We start from the raw sequence: 15,904 nt of genomic DNA, 5'->3' as shown, positions 1-15,904 counted from the left end.
GTCAGGTCTGGTCGCATTTCGGCCTGGCGAGGGCTGCGGCGACTGGCTGAGGCACCTGGACGCCGGCGCTGGACCCCGCCGGTGCGGCACGCCCGGCGACAGCCTGCGACCGCCGGCCGGCCGGCGGCCGCCGTCTGGCGGCAGTGTTTTGTCGGGATCCAGCTCTGCCTGATCGCCTGCAATTCGGCCAATTCGCCGCCAGCTCAGCGCCCACGTCCGCGCCACGGCCCGGTACTTACGTCGATCGATCGCTCGTGAGCTCGAACTGGTAGGATGCCCGCCTGTACGATTCCTCGATGGATCGCGACCGGATGGCTGTCTGTGCAAGTCCTAAAATAGTACAAGCGGCGTGGTGAAATTGAAAACCGGACGCTCTAAATTTTGTTTACTAGCTTTTGGGCTCTGGTGGCCACAGCCGCGCAGCGACTGGGCCGCGCACGGAGACAGACAGCGCTGCGCGACACAGCTACGGGCTGGACCGTATGGCGGGCCCGGCGATGGGCCGCTTGGCGAGCGTGTGCCTGGTGTAGGATGACCCCTTGGACATGGGTGGCTCGGGCGTGGCTGGGTAGATGGGCGGTGCGGCCGTGGCGGTGGCCGTGGCGGTGGCCGTGGCTGGGGTGTTCGGTGGCGGCGGTACGGGCGGCGGCGGCGCCGGTGGCGGCGAGTCGGCGCGGCGGCCGCCGAGCCGAGGTGACAGTGACGTGACGACTGTGATACGGCGAGCTGCGGCGCGTTGTGGGCGGCCGCGGCGTGGCGTGCGCGCCCGCCAGCGCGCCGCTCGCCCGGCCAGCGGCCGCCGGTGGCCACCGGACAGCCGGTGCGAGCCGCACGGGCGCGGCGGGCGCGGCGGGGGCGCGGACGCGGCGTGCGGCTGATCCGACGCGCCGCACGGCGTGCGGCGCGCCTGGCTGCTGATCCGGCCGCCGCGCCGCAGCACGGGGCCGGCGACGCCGCACGCCGCGCGGCTCGCCCGGCGGGCCGCCGGCGCCGCACGCCGTGCGGCTGTCAAGCGTCGCTGCGCGGCGCGCGCCGCCACACGTGCCGCGGCGCAGGCCCACCGCCAGCCTCGTCTGGGACTTACCCGGTTATCGGGGCGTGAAATTTTTCAGCGCCGGCCAAAATTTTTTCTCGCCGCCCGCTTCACCTTCGCTGCTATCCGCTGGTGCGCTCCCCCAAGACTCCGTCCAGACCCAGCCTTGAGCCCCGACGTGGCCACTGCAGCTCCCTACCGCGCGCCGCTTTCCGCTGCCCCCCAAACCCCATCGATGGGCTCCCGCAACATAACCGGGGCCGCGCCGGCGTTCACGCCGAGCGTGGTCTCGCCCACGTTCACGCCGTCGCTGACGCCGAACGGATCGGCCGGCGTGACGCCTGTGTCGTCGTCGCTGTCGCTGGCGTCGCTGTCGGCCGCGCTGCCCGACACGGACGCCGCGCTGCGCGACATCCTGGCCGGCTACAACGGAGTCAAGACCGTGGCCGACGCGCGCGCGACGACGGCCGTGCTCGTCGAGCACGTCCAGGCGACCGGCGTCGACACGCTCTCCCGCGGCGTGCTCGACAAGCTGACCGCGCTGTCCAAGAGCAAGACGTCGGCGCTGCTGCGCGAGACCGCGGCCGTGGCCGTCACGACGCTCGCCCGCGAGCTGCCGGCCGCCGCGCAGCCGTACCTGCTGGGCGGCTACGTCACGCTGCCGTTCGACCTGCTGATCGACAAGGAGACGACCGTGCGCAAGGCCGCGCAGACCGCGGCCGACACGGTCATCGGCCTCTTTGCGCCCGAGGCCGTCGTCTCGGCGCTGATTCCGCTGCTGTCGACGTACCTGGCGTCGACGGCCAAGTGGCAGAGCAAGGTCTCTGTGCTGCGGCTGATGGAGAAGTTCGCGACGCCCGGCTCGCCGGCGGCGATCGCGCCTGAGATGCTCCTGAGCAAGTTCTTTGACGTCGTGCCCGTCCTGACCGGGCTCATGCACGACATGAAGGCCGAGCTCGCCAAGGCCGCGACGGCGACCATGACCGCGTGGGCCCAGGCCATCGACAACCAGGACATCCACCCGCGCCTGGCCGTGATCATCAAGACCATGGCCGACCCCCGCGAGGTCCCCAAGACCGTGCTCGCGCTGTCGCACGTCACGTTCGTGGCCGAGGTCACCGAGCCGGCGCTGACGCTGCTGGTGCCGATTATGCTGCGCGCGCTGCGCCAGCAGGGCTCGGCCGGCTCGCAGGACATGCTCCGCCAGTCGGTCATCGTCGTGGAGAACCTGACGCGGCTGGTGCACAACGCCAACGAGATCAAGCGGTTCCTGCCGGACCTCAAGCCGGCGATCCAGCGCGTGATCGACACGGCGGCGCTGCCCGAGGTCCGCGGCCTGGCCGACAAGGCCATGGCCGTGCTCGTCAACGCCGAGACCGACACGGCGGCGCAGAAGCAGATCCCGGACGAGGACGTGGCCGCGTTCCTGGCCGGCGCCGGCCTGGCCGACAAGGCCGAGGTCGCGGCTGCCGACCCGCAGGTGCTGCTGCGGTACGCGGCCGGCGCGGCCGCCGTCGCCATCAACGTGCAGGAGTTCGAGCGCGTGGCCGAGCTCCTCAAGACGTTCTACCAGCCCGACGCGGCCGCCACCGTCGGCGCCGCCGCGGCCGCGCACTTTGACGACATCCTCAACCCCAAGGTCGTCGACACGTCTGGCGAGGAGGGCATCGAGATCGTCAACACCAAGTTCTCTCTCGCGTACGGCGGCAAGATGCTGCTCAACAAGACGTTCCTGCGCCTGTTCAAGGGCCGCCGCTACGGTCTCTGCGGCCGCAACGGCGCCGGCAAGTCCACGCTGATGCGCGCCATCGCCAACGGCAAGCTCGAGGGCTTCCCCGACAAGGACGTCCTGCGCACGTGCTTTGTCGAGCACAAGCTGCAGGGCGAGGAGGGCGACATGGACCTCGTCGCGTTCATCGCCAAGGACCCCGAGCTCTCGCACGTCAAGAAGGACGAGATCGCGGACGCCCTGGCCGAGGTCGGCTTCGACGCCATGCGCCGCCAGCAGAACGTCGGCGCGCTCTCCGGCGGCTGGAAGATGAAGCTCGAGCTGGCGCGCGCCATGCTCATGCGCGCCGACATCCTGCTCCTGGACGAGCCGACGAACCACCTGGACGTGTCCAACGTGCAGTGGCTGGTCGACTACCTGACGACGCACACCGACATCACCAGTCTGATCGTGTCGCACGACTCGGGCTTCCTCGACAACGTCTGCACGGACATCATCCACTACGAGGAGAAGAAGCTGGCGTACTACCGCGGCAACCTCTCCGAGTTCGTCAAGGTGCGGCCGGAGGGCCGGTCGTACTACACGCTGTCGGCGTCCAACATCAAGATGCGCTTCCCGCCGCCGGGCATCCTGACGGGCGTCAAGAGCAGCACGCGCGCGATCGTGCGCATGACGGACGTGTCGTACACCTACCCGGGCGCGAACCGGCGGTCGCTGGAGCACGTCTCGTGCGCGCTGTCGCTGTCGTCGCGCGTGGCCATCCTCGGCGCCAACGGCGCCGGCAAGTCGACGCTGATCAAGCTGCTCACGGGCGAGCTGATCCCGCAGGAGGGCCGCGTCGAGAAGCACCCGAACCTGCGCGTGGGCTACATCGCCCAGCACGCGCTGGCCCACGTCGAGATGCACCTCGAGAAGACGCCGAACCAGTACATCCAGTGGCGGTACCAGCACGGCGACGACCGCGAGGTGCTCATGAAGCAGACGCGCATCCTGACGGACGAGGACAAGGCCCAGATGGAGAAGCCGATCGAGATGGGCGAGGGCAAGAGCCCGCGCCAGATCGAGGTCATTGTCGGTCGCCAGAAGCTCAAGAAGAGTTTCCAGTACGAGATCAAGTGGCGCGGCCACCTGCCCAAGTACAACACGTTCCTGTCGCGCGACCGCCTGCTTGAGCTCGGCTTCCAGAAGATGGTCCAGGAGTTCGACGACCACGAGGCGTCGCGCGAGGGCCTGGGCTACCGCGAGCTGTCGCCGCCGGTGATCCGCAAGCACTTTGAGGACGTCGGCCTGGACGGCGAGATCGCCGACCACGTCCAGATGGGCGGCCTCTCGGGCGGCCAGCTCGTGAAGGTCGTCATTGCGGGCGCCATGTGGAACAACCCGCACTTGCTTGTGCTCGACGAGCCGACCAACTACCTCGACCGCGACTCGCTCGGCGGCCTAGCCGTGGCCATCCGCGACTGGACCGGCGGCGTCGTCATGATTTCTCACAACGAGGAGTTTGTGGGCGCGCTGTGCCCGGAGCAGTGGCAGGTCGGCGACGGCAAGGTGCTGCAGCGCAACACGGCGGCGATCGCCAGCGACCGCTTCGAGGACTCGTCTGCGGGCTCGTCCGCGGCGCCGTCCGCGGCGTCCTCGGCCCTGCCCTCGCGCGTCGGCACCCCGGTGCCGGCCACGACCGACGACAGCTCGCCGGCGGACATCAAGATCAAGAAGAAGAAGAAGAAGCTGACGCGCAACCAGCTGAAGGATCAGGAGGCTCGCCGCCGCGCGCGCCACCTGGCCTGGCTGAGCTCGCCGAAGGGCACGCCCCACCCGCCCGACACTGATGACGAGGAGTAGCATACGGCTTATAGATAAAAGTTTGTATTTCATTGAGGAATGGGAAAATTTAATGAGCGTGGCGCAGGCCTGGCGGACGGGCGCATAGCCGCTGGCGTGCATACAGCCGCGGACGTGCAGGGACGTGCGTTCGGCGTGCATATAGCCGTAGAAAGTGCATGATCGTGCATACAGCCGCAGAGGAGGCGCTGGCGGCTGTATGCCAACGCATATAGCCGCCGCCGCACGTCGCGCGGCGCGGCACGTCTCTGGCCGCTTAGTGCAACGTCTCCTCCTCCGCCAGCGTGATCTCGTTGCCCTCGAGCGCAGCCTCGGTGTCGGCCACCATCTGCCGCATGGCCGCCTCGTGCTGGCTCTCGCCCACGATCGACACGGTGTTGACGCGCGCCAGCATGTGCGGGTACGACCCGATCTTGATGCCGAGCGGGTCCGCGCGCGCCTGCAGCTCGGTCAGGAACGGCGCCATCACGCTCTCGGGCTTGGCCGTCTTGACCAGCAGGCGCAGCATGTCGCGGCGGACGATCCGCGGCAGCAGCGTCGGCAGGACGCCGTCCAGCAGGCCCGTGAACAGGCTCGGCACGCCTGGCAGCACGTGCACCTTGCTCGCCAGCACAACCACCGGTACCCACGACTGCGGCATCGGGTACAGCACCGACATCTGGGCCGGGTCGGGCGACGACGGCAGGGTCGCCATGCGCATCTGCGCGGCCCACGCGTCCGGGTTGGCCTTGCGGTCGATCTTGGTCCGCGCCAGCCGGCCCATACGCTCGGCTGTCTCGGCGTGCAGCTCCAGCGGCAGCCCGAACGCCTTGGCCAGCGACTGGTACGTGATGTCGTCGTGTGTCGGTCCGATGCCGCCGGACGTCACCACAAAGTCGTAATCGCGCGCCATGCGGGCCGCGGCCTCGACGATCTCGGACTCGACGTCACCGACGACCTCGATGCGCTTGAGGTCGATCGAGTTGGCGAAACAGAACCGCGCGAAGTTGTACGAGTTGGTGTCCTTGATCTTGCCGTTCAGCACCTCGTCGCCGATAATCAGGCACGCGCCCGTGCGGATTGTGTGCGAGCCGCTCATCCTGTGTGCAGTCGCGCTGGCCGTGTGTACCAGCCGGACAAAGCTCTTGCTGGCCATAAATGCGGAGTGCAGCGAGGTGGGCATGTAGCGCGCATGTAGCCGACCCGGCCCGCCGCACGATGTGCGGCGCGGCGTCTCCCCGGAGCGCGCCGCACCCCGCGCGGCTCACGTGCCGCCGCGCCACGGTGCCCCCGGCGTGGCGGTGCACCTGCCTCCGGCGGCGGCTCTGCCCGGACGGCTGCCTGGGCAGCGGCTGTATGCGGCTATATGCGGCTATATGCGGCTATAAGCTCTCTACCCGGAGGCAGCTGCCACCGCCGGGCCGTCGTCGGGCTCGCCCTGGCAACACAGCCCCCGGCACCTCCACCGAGGCCGCGCCCTGGCGGCTATGCGCCACGCGGCTATGCGCCACGCGGTCTTGCGCCATGCGGCTATGCGCCATGCGGCTATACGCCACGGTCAATACGAATGACAGACATTCATTAGCTAGCAAATAAATCCAAAACCAGCGGTCTATCACGCTCAGTAGGTATATCGTGGGCGGCAGCAGCCGTAAATACGCGACTAAGAGGCAAAGCGCACAGCGGCCTTGTTCTTCTTGTTGAAAAACACGCCGCCGACGCCCCAGACGGTGGACCACTGGTCGAGAACGCTGACGACGGCAGAGGCGATGACTACCTCGCCTGAGACGCGGGCGCTATCGTACTTGAGCTCCCAGATGCGCGAGCCAACGCGCTTCGCGACGGCGACGCGCTCGCGGATCTCGACGCGCTCACCGTCTGGGCCAGTCTCGCACAGCACGCGCTCCAGGTAGCGTTCCTTGCCAGTCCACTGCATGACTTCGCCGCCGGGCAGGATGAAGACGCGGTACGAGTCGGCGCCCTCGACGACGTGGCGCACGACCGTGTGGCCGCCGTTCTCGCCGTACCGGAACAGGATCTCGCTCTTGGTGCCGCCGATGTGAACGGTGCCGATCGAGCCGCCGGACGAGTACTCGAGGATCGAGTACGTCTGGCCGTAGACGCCGCCGACGGCGCCCGAGGCGTCTTGGTTGATGAGCGTCTGCGAGCGCACGGCCGGCTCGGCCGAGTGCTGAACGAGCTTGTACAGCTTGGCGCCGCTGCGCGAGTACACGTTGAGGACCTTGTCGTGCGTGCGGTATTGCGGCCGGATGGTGATCGTCGTCAGCCCGGTCTGGGGGAGCTCGCGGATGACCGGCGGCGGGCCGGCGGGCGCCTTGTTGTGCGCATGGACGGCGACGCCGGTGACGGTGGCAAGCACGAGCGGCACGACGAACGGCGCCGAGAGAACGAGCGGGAACGGCATGGTGGTAAGAATATAGGTAACGATATGCGGGTCCCGTCGCGCGCGCGTCGCGGAAGACCGCGGACGCGGCGGCCGGCTTTCGATTCGGGCCGTCACGCGTCGCGCTCGATGCCGACGGGCCGGCCACTGAGACCGACCGGCGCGCGCGGAGCTGCGCGACCGGGACGACGGCGCCAGCTGCGCCGACGGCGCCCGTAGTCTGGACTGTGACTGTGAGCGGTCTGTGGCCGGTGGAGGCTGCGTGTCGCTCGATTGCGGGGTTTACGACCGCGTTCGGGTGCAAAACACCACGCGGCCGACCGCGAAGCGGCCACCACGACCGACGTCCACGCGCCCGGGGCTGCTCACGAGCAGGTCCATGTCTTTGGGCCGGCCAAGCTTGACGTGCGTCCGATGCTCCTCGTCTGAAAGGACGTTGCGCAGGATGCCGGCCGGAAACCGGCCCAAAACCGAGCGTTATAAACACTGGCCTGGAGCTGAAACGCGTATGCCGTAGCCAGCGGCCACGAGAAGACTTCGAAGGCGTGCGTGCCGGTGTACGGCGTCACGTAGCAGGCCGTCGTCTCGGCCTTGTCAGGCGCCCACCACGAAACATTGGCCGACCTCGACGACTATAACGCGTCTGTGTCGGGAAATGCCGTCTACAGCGCCGCGGCCACAGCGCCGGCGCTGCGTTCCGGGCGTCTGGCAGATCTTGGTAGAAAACGGCGCCGGTAACGACGAGCGAAATCGTCCTGGTGAAACATCTTCGGCCCGGTTTTTGAGCCGGGTCTGTGCGCCAATCGTGCGAGCTCAGGGGGTAGTGGCCGTGCGCCGCATCGCCACCGGATAGTGGCTGTGGTGACGTCGAGACACCGCGGCTATATGCATGCAAAGCAGTTGCCACAGAGGTTGCGGCGGCTCGTCGAGGTGGCTGCCCTGCGGGCAGGTGCGGTTATATGCGGGTATATACCACTGCCTGCGGGGCTTGACGGAGTCGCTGCCGGAGGCTCTCCAACGAACGAGCCTCCGGCGGCGACTCCGTCGAGGGTAGCTGCCCTTCGGGCAGGCGACGCACTACCGAGCCGCACAGTATGCGGCTCAGAGGCTTTAGGAAGTAGCCTGCCCGAGGGCAGCCACCCTCGACGGAGCCGCCGCCGGAGGCTCGTGGCTGGTGCCTCTGCGTTACACAAACCAAGCCGGCCGCATGACGCGCAGCTCACCCCGCACGGCACCGCCTCAAGGCCGCCGAACGCCCGCCCACCGCAGGCCAGGCTGTCCTCGCACAGTCGCCGCCGCAGGCCCGTCAACAGGCCGCCGCGGCCAGGGACGCGCTCGGCCGCCGCACGCGCGGTGGCCCCTGCGCCGCACGGGCTGCGGCTGCACGTGTGTGGCGCCGCGCCGCACGCCGTGCGGCGCGGCCCGACCCAGTCACAGTGACGCAGTCAGCGGCTGCAGGCCGTGCATTAGCGCCGGATCGCAAGGCAAGTTCTGGCCTCCGGCGGGCGCCCGATGCGGCAGCCGAGGCAGGCTAGCGCAGGCTGTCATATCGGTGTCCCCAACGGGCAGCGCGCTCCGGGTCCACCCGTGACTCACGCGCCGGCGATCGCTATCAGAGTTTGCGCGTAGCGCGCCGTCGCCGAGACGGCCGGCGCGCCGGGCCGGCGTCGCTGGGCCGTCGCGTCGCCGGCGCGAGAGAGTCGGATCTGCGCGCACCGCCGCTCGTCTAAACGCCACCGCACGGCTCGTATCCGTGTCGCGCGGGCCCGGGCGAAGCCCGAGCGGGTTCGTGGCGTCGACCTGGGGCATGGCCAGGGCGCATCGCAGGCTTATCGGAGAGGAGACAGAAGCCTATCTGGGCTAGCGCTATGCGGCGCGCGACAGGTAGCGCCGCAAGTGCCGCGGCGCGCGGGAGATGTGCGCCTAATCGGGCAGGCGGGCAGCGCTAGCGCGGGCCGCCGCAGGCTTATCTCAGCCGGTCCGGGCGCAGGCTCGCGGCCAACCGGTTCAGGAGCGTCAGTCCGCGGGCTGCGGGTGCCGGCGTGACAGCGCGTGGCGCCGGGTCGGCGGCCCCGAGCCGGCAAGGTCGGTAACGGCGCAGGCGCCACAGGCAGGCACGGCGGCGTCTGGGGCCGGGGCGGGGCGGCCACAGGCGGCCACGGGCGGCCACGGGCGGCCACGGGCGGCGTGGGTGCGCTACGGGGACTAGGTTCGGCGCGCGCACGCGGCGCCGCGTTCGGGCGATAGCGCTCGGGGTGACGGGTATATAAGGACCGCGGCCCCCCATCCCAACGGCATTGACCTCAGCATTGACTGCAGACAAGGTAGGGTGGCCGCCGCGCCGCGCTGACCGCAGATGGTGTACCCGCTCGATCCCCTGACTGCCGACGAGATCGCCGCCGCGGCGGCGATCGTCAAGGCCGCCAAGCCCGAGAAGCCGCTGGGCTTCAACGTGATCACGCTGGCCGAGCCCAAGAAGGCCGAGTTCCTCAAGTGGGCGGCGGCGCCGGAGACGGCGGCCGCGCCGCACCGCGAGGCCGAGTTCGTGGCGCTCGAGAAGGGCCACTCCGGGGTGGTGGAGGGCCTGGTGGACCTCACCACCGGCGAGCTCAAGGCGTTCGAGTACGTCTCGGGCGTGCAGCCGATCCTGACGATCGACGACCTGGCCAACGTCGAGGGCACGATCCGCAAGGACCCGTCGGTGATCGAGCAGTGCGTGCTGTCGGGCGTGCCGGCGTCGGACATGGACAAGGTGTACTGCGACCCGTGGACGATCGGGTACGACGAGCGGTTCGGGACCGAGCGGCGGCTGCAGCAGGCGATCATGTACTACCGGTCGCACGTCGACGACATGCAGTACTCGCACCCGCTCGACTTCTGCCCGATCGTCGACACCGAGACCGGCGAGGTGATCGCGATCGACATCCCGCCCGTGCGGCGGCCGCTGTCCAAGGCCGCGCGGTCGAACTACAGCCCCAAGGACATCGAGGCCGAGGGCGGCTACCGCACGACGGTCAAGCCGATCCACGTGTCGCAGCCCGAGGGCGTGTCGTTCACCATGGCGGGCCGCGAGATCGAGTGGCAGAACTTCAAGCTGCACATCGGGTTCAACTACCGCGAGGGCATCGTGCTCAACAACATCACGTACAACGACAAGGGCACCGTGCGGCCGCTGTTCTACCGGCTGTCGCTGGCCGAGATGGTCGTGCCGTACGGCTGCCCGGAGCACCCGCACCAGCGCAAGCACGCGTTCGACCTGGGCGAGTACGGCGGCGGCTACATGACCAACTCGCTGGCGCTGGGCTGCGACTGCAAGGGCGTGATCCACTACCTCGACGCGGCCTTCCCCGCGCGCGACGGCTCGGCCACGATCGTCAAGAACGCGATCTGCATCCACGAGGAGGACGACGGCGTGCTGTTCAAGCACTCGGACTTCCGCGACAACTACGCCACGACCATCAACGTGCGCGGCGTCAAGCTCGTGATCTCGCAGATCTTCACGGCCGCCAACTACGAGTACATGGTCTACTGGATCTTCCACATGGACGGCACCATCCAGCTCGAGATCAAGCTGACCGGCATCCTGAACACGTACGTGCTCGGGCCCGGCGAGGAGACCCACGGCTTCGGCACCCAGGTCCACCCCGGCGTGAACGCCCACAACCACCAGCACCTGTTCTGCCTGCGCATCAACCCCATGATCGACGGCACGGCCAACTCGGTCCAGATGACCGACGCCGTGCGCCCGGCCGCGCCGGTCGGCGCGCCCGACAACTTCTACGGCAACGCGTTCCGGCCCCAGGCGACCGTCTTCAAGACCGTGGGCGAGTCCATCACCGACTACGACCACGCCACCGGCCGCACGTGGGACATGATCAACCCGGCCAAGCTGCACCCGTACTCGGGCAAGCCGGCGTCCTACAAGCTGGTGTCGCGCGAGGTCCCGGCGCTCATGCCCAAGGAGGGCTCGCTGGTGTGGAAGCGCGCGGGCTTTGCGCGCCACCACATGCACGTCACGCCGTACGTGGACCGCCAGCTGTACCCGGCGGGCACGTACGTGCCGCAGACGTCGGGCGAGCCGTCGGTGGGCCTGCCGGAGTGGATTGGCGACGGCTCGGCTGCGATCGAGAACACCGACGTGGTGCTGTGGCACACCTTCGGCGTCACCCACTTCCCGGCGCCGGAGGACTTCCCGGTCATGCCGGCCGAGCCGATGTCGCTGCTGCTGCGCCCGCGCAACTTCTTCCTGAAGAACCCGGCGCTGGACGTGCCGCCGTCGTACGTCATGACGACGTCGCAGGCTGCCACGCTGGCGGCCGACCACGAGGTCGCGTCGCTGACCGACACGACCAGCAAGCTGGCGTTCACGAACGGCGCGACGAACGGCACGAACGGCACGAACGGCAGCTGCTGCGGCAAGTGCTAGTGTATATGTATGCTTCTGCTGTTATGCGTAATATAGTTGCTATGACCCCAGGAGGCGCGTGCGGCGCAGGCGGAGGAGGCGCGTGCGGCGCAGGCGGCGCAGGCGGCGCAGGCGCGGCACAGGCGGCGAGCCGCACAGCGTGCGGCGACGGCAGCGCCGCACGCTCTGCGGCTCGCCCTGCGCCGCACCCCCTGCGGCTCGCCCCGGCCTCGCGCCGCACACCCTGCGGCTCACACCCGCTCAGCGCCCTGCTGCGCCTACACCAGCAGCACGCTGTCCACAGACCCAAAGCCGGCAGCAACCCCGCCCTCCTCCGAGTCCGTAAACTTCGTCCGCACCAGCCAGCCCGCGTTCTCGCTCCCCAGCACGGCGCCCGACGTCGTGTCCCACAGCGCCCAGCCAAAAATGCCCAGCTCGGAAATGATGTTGCCCGACCGGGTCGAGCCCGCGCGGATGATGGCGTTGGCCACGTCCGCCGGCGGCTCAATCAGCTCCATCAGAATGTAGCCCGACCACTTCTCCGGCGCCACCGACGCCAGGAACTCCGGGATCTTGTCGCGGTACACGTTGTTGCCGCCGCCCTCGCGCTGCGGCTTGAGCACGTAGCGCTCCGGGCAGGTGGCAATCAGCTCGCGCGCGCGCGCGCCCTCGGCCGACGTCGCCGTCAGCGGGAAGATGTCCGCAAAGGTCTCGGCGAGGCGCGGCGCCGCGTCGCCGGCGTACTTGGCCAGCAGCGTCTCCCCCGCCAGCACCTGCTGGATCTTCTTGGCGCCGGCCAGGTGCGTCAGCAGCGTCGGGCACTTGATCGCGCGCGACCGCTCCAGCACCAGCCGGCCGTCCCACTCGGTCTCGGTCGGGAAGTCGTCCGGCGTGTAGGCGCAGCGGTAGTAGACCACCGCGACCTCGCGGCCGCGGAACCGCAGCGTGCGGTCGGCGTCCAGCGCGCACAGCGTGGTGGCCTCGGCCAGCGTCGCGCGGCGCACCGCCACGCCGCCGTCGGCCAGCTCGTACTCGAGCCAGCGCTGGTCGAACGCGTTGCGCTCGCCCGGCTGGACCACAAACAGCACGAGCGCGTCCGCCACGCCGTACGCCTTGTGCGCGGCCGCCAGGCCGGCCGCCAGGTCGCGCGCGGCCGGGTTGGCCGGCATCGCCGCGTCCGTGAACAGCGGCGAGTCGCCGTAGCGGCCGGTGCGGGCGAGGTGGCGGTGCACGCCGGCCGCGCGCGTGCTGAGCCCGCCGAACGACGCCGAGATCGTGTTGAACTCGACCTGCTTGATCGCCGGCGCCGCGCCCTTGAAGTCCAGCAGGTAGTCCGACCGGAAGATGCCCAGCCCGAGCGGCTGCGCGATGCCCTCGGCCTTGACGGTCTCGTACATGGCCCACACCCGGGCCGTGAACTCGTCCGCGCCGTCCATCTGCGCGACGACGTCCGCGATGAACGCCTCGTCGTTGGCCACGTTCATGTACAGCGTGTGGAAGTCCTTCTGGATGGCCACCGCGCGCTCGAAGAGCGCGCGCGGGAACGGCGACGGAAAGAGCGTGAGCGGCACGTGGACGGCGCCGGCGGCGGCGTCGCTGCGCACGACGGCGCCGGACGCCAGCGCGTAGTCCACGAGCGAGCTCTCGAGCAGCGCCTGCTCGTCGGCCGCGAGCGTCGGCGGGTACGTGTCCTGGTTGAGCATGGCGGAAAGGCGGCGGGCGGCGGCGGAAAAAACGTCCTGGCGGGGTCAGCAGTGCGCAGGGAGAGCCCAGGACCGGCCCCAGAGCGCCGCGCCGGGGCCGCCGTCGCGCGCCGTACCCACCTGGTCGCGGCACGGGCCGTGTGGTGCGCTGCGTCCGGTTTTGTGCGGATATCCACCTGGCGACGTGGTCGGCCGTTGATGATTAATTGAGTTCCCGTGGCGTGCTACCCTAACCCGACATCGCGGGCCCTGGCCGCGGCCGGCAGCCGGCGGCCGCCGCTCGCAGCCGGCCCAGGCCGCCCGGCGTGCCGTCGGCCCGGCCAGCGGCCCGGGCCCGGCCCCTCCCGCCGCCGCCCGGCGCGCGTCCCGGCCCGCCGCCGGCCGCGCGCCCCAGACGCGTTCTCGCCAACCGCATCTCGGCCAGTCGGAATCAAAACGGCCCGCCTGCGCGCGGGGCCGGCCCGCCTGCGCTTGTCGCGCGTCCGGCGGGCGCAGGCCGTGCACCATGGCAGGCGCGCGCGCGGCCAAGCTGGCCGTGCTCTCTCTCGGCCTCCATATCAACCTCAACTACCCGCTGTACAACCCCAAGGACTACCAGGCGTACATCCCCCCGCAACGAGCAGGCCCCATGGAGCAGGTCACGGACATCAACCAGATCAAGCCGCTGCCGGCCAACGGCACGCTGTTCGCGATCGTGGCCAACACGAGCACGAACGCGACAGCGCTGCTCGGCAACCTGACGGGCTACAACGTGACGGCGTACAACCTCACGGCGTTTTCGGCCAACCTGACGCACACGGTGCCGCGGAACGAGAGCGCGCACCACGGGCACATGGGCCTGGACGCGCGCACGATCAAGGAGTTCGCGGTGCCGTTCGCGATCGTCGCGCTGGTGGGCCTGGCGCTGTTCTGCTACTACCTGCTGCGGACGTTCCGCGACGTGTACACGCGCGAGCGCATGAACGCGCTGGTGGCCGCCCTGCGGCGGACGCTGTACAAGGAGCGCGCGGTGGGCGCGGTCTACGAGGAGGACGGCGAGGGCGCCGAGGTGGACGAGAAGGCCGTGCAGAGCGTGGCCGAGGTGTCGGCCAGCGACGACGAGCTCGAGCGCGGCGGCCGGTGGTGGCGGCGCATGTATTAGCAATACTAGATCTTGTGCAGCCGGCGCTTGCTCATGTAGTGCGGCAGGTCGACGAGGCCGGACGCGGACGAGACCGCGCGGTCGGGCCGCTGGTCGAGGGGGACGTAGTCGCGGCGGGGCGGGCCGACGTAGACCTGGCGCGGCCGCGAGATCTTGTTCTTGCCCGAGTCGAGCTGCTGCTTCCAGTGGGCCAGGTAGCCGGCGACGCGCGGGACGACGAAGAGCACGGGGTAGAAGTCCAGCGGGAAGCCCATGGCCTTGTAGATCAGGCCGGACCAGTAGTCGACGTTGGGGTAGAGCTTGCGCGACGTGAAGTACTCGTCGCGCAGCGCCGCGTCCTTGAGCGCGATGGCCACCTCGATCAGCTGCTCGCGGCCGCAGACGTCGAAGACCATGTCGGCCACCTGGCGGATGATCTTCGAGCGCGGGTCCGTCTCGCGGTAGACGCGGTGGCCGAAGCCGAAGAGCAGCTCCTTCTTGGCCTTGACGGCCTCGAGGAACGCCGGCACGTTCTCGACCGCGCCGATCTTGGTCAGCATGCGGATCACGGCCTCGTTGGCGCCGCCGTGGAGCGGCCCGTAGAGCGCGGCCGACGCCGCGGCCACGCACGAGTACGGGTCGACCAGCGACGAGCCCACGTGGACCATCGTCGACGTCGAGCAGTTCATCTCGTGGTCCGCGTGCAGGATGAAGAGCACGTCCAGCGCCTTGGCCAGCCGCGGGTCCGGCCGGTACGCGTTGGGCTCGGCCATGTGGTCCATCATGTACAGCAGGTTCTCGGTGTACGACAGGTCCGCCCGCGGCGCGTTGAACGGCCGGCCGATCCGCAGCCGGTACGCCATGGCCGCGATCGTGGTGGCCTTGCCGAGGATGCGCACGATCTGCTTGTTCATCACGTCCTTGTTCTGGACGTACATGTCGCGGCCCTGCAGCGCGGGGTTGGCCTCGGGCGCGAACGCGGCCATGGCCGCGAACGCCGAGATGAAGATGCTCATCGGGTGCGCGTCGTAGCGCATGTTCTTGAGCATCTTGGCCAGGTCGTCCGCGACGAACGTGTGGTGCATGATCTCCCACTGCCACAGGCCGTACTGCTTGGCCGACGGCAGCTCGCCGTAGATCAGCAGGTACGCCGTCTCGAGGAACGTGGACTTCTCGGCGAGCTGCTCGATCGGGTAGCCGCGGTGCATCAGGAAGCCCTTGTTGCCGTCGATGTACGTGATCGCGCTCTGGATCATGGCCGTGTTCATGAACGAGGGGTCGAGCACACGCAGGCCGTACGGCGTGTCGTTCTCCTCGCGCTCGCCGGGCGCGTACGGCGCCTTGAGCGCGAGAAACGCGGTCGCGGGGATCGCATTGTCGGCGATCGGGACCTCGATGGTCTTGCCGGTGCGGTTGTCGGTGACGGTGACGGACGAGCGTCCGGAGCCTGCGGTCATGGTGAGTAGCGAGCACCGGGGGCGGCCGGGGCTTAAGAGCACAAGCCGGCGTCGTTGTTCAGCCGAGGCTGCGGGGTGCGGCGCAAGTCCCAACATGTGGAGGCGCGGGCGGCGGTGCGCGCTAGCCGCATACGGCGCCCTAGCCCTGAACAGCAGGCGGCGCGCCCCATCGGGCGGCCAGGCGCGCGCGGCCCGATGCGGCAGGCCGCCTGCCGCACGCGGCTAGCGCGCG

General features: G+C 69.5%; 7 protein-coding genes across 7 annotated transcripts; 3 read left to right on the top strand and 4 right to left on the bottom strand.

Annotated features, from left to right (window-relative positions):
- Window positions 1–84: 84 nt before the first annotated feature.
- V1510DRAFT_442933 (P-loop containing nucleoside triphosphate hydrolase protein) lies at window positions 85–4,604 on the top strand (the record flags this gene model as incomplete). Its single annotated transcript, XM_066935655.1, has 2 exons — window positions 85–693; window positions 1,192–4,604. The coding sequence occupies exons 1-2, from the start codon at window positions 573–575 to the stop codon at window positions 4,602–4,604; spliced, it is 3,534 nt and encodes a 1,177-aa protein (XP_066790085.1). The 5' UTR covers window positions 85–572.
- Window positions 4,605–4,612: 8 nt separating this feature from the next.
- V1510DRAFT_413754 (putative molybdopterin binding domain-containing protein) lies at window positions 4,613–5,781 on the bottom strand. Its single transcript, XM_066933292.1, has one exon. It carries the CDS (start codon window positions 5,764–5,766, stop codon window positions 4,861–4,863), a length of 906 nt encoding a protein of 301 aa, XP_066790084.1. The 5' UTR covers window positions 5,767–5,781; the 3' UTR covers window positions 4,613–4,860.
- A 465-nt stretch (window positions 5,782–6,246) lies between these two features.
- On the bottom strand, window positions 6,247–7,008 carry V1510DRAFT_362330 (uncharacterized protein; the record flags this gene model as incomplete). The annotated part of the gene is made up of 2 exons (XM_066931094.1): window positions 6,247–6,693; window positions 6,757–7,008. The coding sequence occupies 2 exons, from the start codon at window positions 7,006–7,008 to the stop codon at window positions 6,247–6,249; spliced, it is 699 nt and encodes a 232-aa protein (XP_066790083.1).
- A 2,167-nt stretch (window positions 7,009–9,175) lies between these two features.
- Window positions 9,176–11,463, top strand: V1510DRAFT_413752 (copper amine oxidase). Its single transcript, XM_066933291.1, has 2 exons — window positions 9,176–9,311; window positions 9,344–11,463. Exon 2 carries the CDS (start codon window positions 9,344–9,346, stop codon window positions 11,411–11,413), a length of 2,070 nt encoding a protein of 689 aa, XP_066790082.1. The 5' UTR covers window positions 9,176–9,311; the 3' UTR covers window positions 11,414–11,463.
- A 207-nt stretch (window positions 11,464–11,670) lies between these two features.
- Window positions 11,671–13,285, bottom strand: V1510DRAFT_391712 (uncharacterized protein; the record flags this gene model as incomplete). Its single annotated transcript, XM_066931777.1, has 2 exons — window positions 13,216–13,285; window positions 11,671–13,131 (listed from the first exon to the last, which is right to left on the bottom strand). Exon 2 carries the CDS (start codon window positions 13,093–13,095, stop codon window positions 11,671–11,673), a length of 1,425 nt encoding a protein of 474 aa, XP_066790081.1. The 5' UTR covers window positions 13,096–13,131; window positions 13,216–13,285.
- A 140-nt stretch (window positions 13,286–13,425) lies between these two features.
- V1510DRAFT_413748 (uncharacterized protein) lies at window positions 13,426–14,266 on the top strand. Its single transcript, XM_066933290.1, has one exon. It carries the CDS (start codon window positions 13,601–13,603, stop codon window positions 14,234–14,236), a length of 636 nt encoding a protein of 211 aa, XP_066790080.1. The 5' UTR covers window positions 13,426–13,600; the 3' UTR covers window positions 14,237–14,266.
- V1510DRAFT_413747 (citrate synthase-like protein) lies at window positions 14,145–15,729 on the bottom strand. The gene has a single exon (XM_066933289.1). The coding sequence runs from the start codon at window positions 15,670–15,672 to the stop codon at window positions 14,242–14,244; it is 1,431 nt and encodes a 476-aa protein (XP_066790079.1). The 5' UTR covers window positions 15,673–15,729; the 3' UTR covers window positions 14,145–14,241.
- Between the last annotated feature and the right edge of the window lie 175 nt (window positions 15,730–15,904).

Source organism: Dipodascopsis tothii (genome assembly GCF_038497935.1).
Source record: "Dipodascopsis tothii strain CBS 759.85 unplaced genomic scaffold V1510scaffold_8, whole genome shotgun sequence".
NCBI classification, from domain to species: Eukaryota; Fungi; Ascomycota; class Lipomycetes; order Lipomycetales; family Lipomycetaceae; genus Neoaidaea; species Neoaidaea tothii.
This window is presented reverse-complemented; position numbering and strand designations above follow the sequence as displayed.

Coding starts and splice junctions, on each gene's coding strand:
- V1510DRAFT_413748 (XM_066933290.1), top strand. CDS start 13,601: ATGGCAGGCGCGCGCGCGGCCAAGCTGGCCGTGCTCTCTCTCGGCCTC.
- V1510DRAFT_413747 (XM_066933289.1), bottom strand. CDS start 15,672: ATGACCGCAGGCTCCGGACGCTCGTCCGTCACCGTCACCGACAACCGC.
- V1510DRAFT_413752 (XM_066933291.1), top strand. CDS start 9,344: ATGGTGTACCCGCTCGATCCCCTGACTGCCGACGAGATCGCCGCCGCG.
- V1510DRAFT_413754 (XM_066933292.1), bottom strand. CDS start 5,766: ATGCCCACCTCGCTGCACTCCGCATTTATGGCCAGCAAGAGCTTTGTC.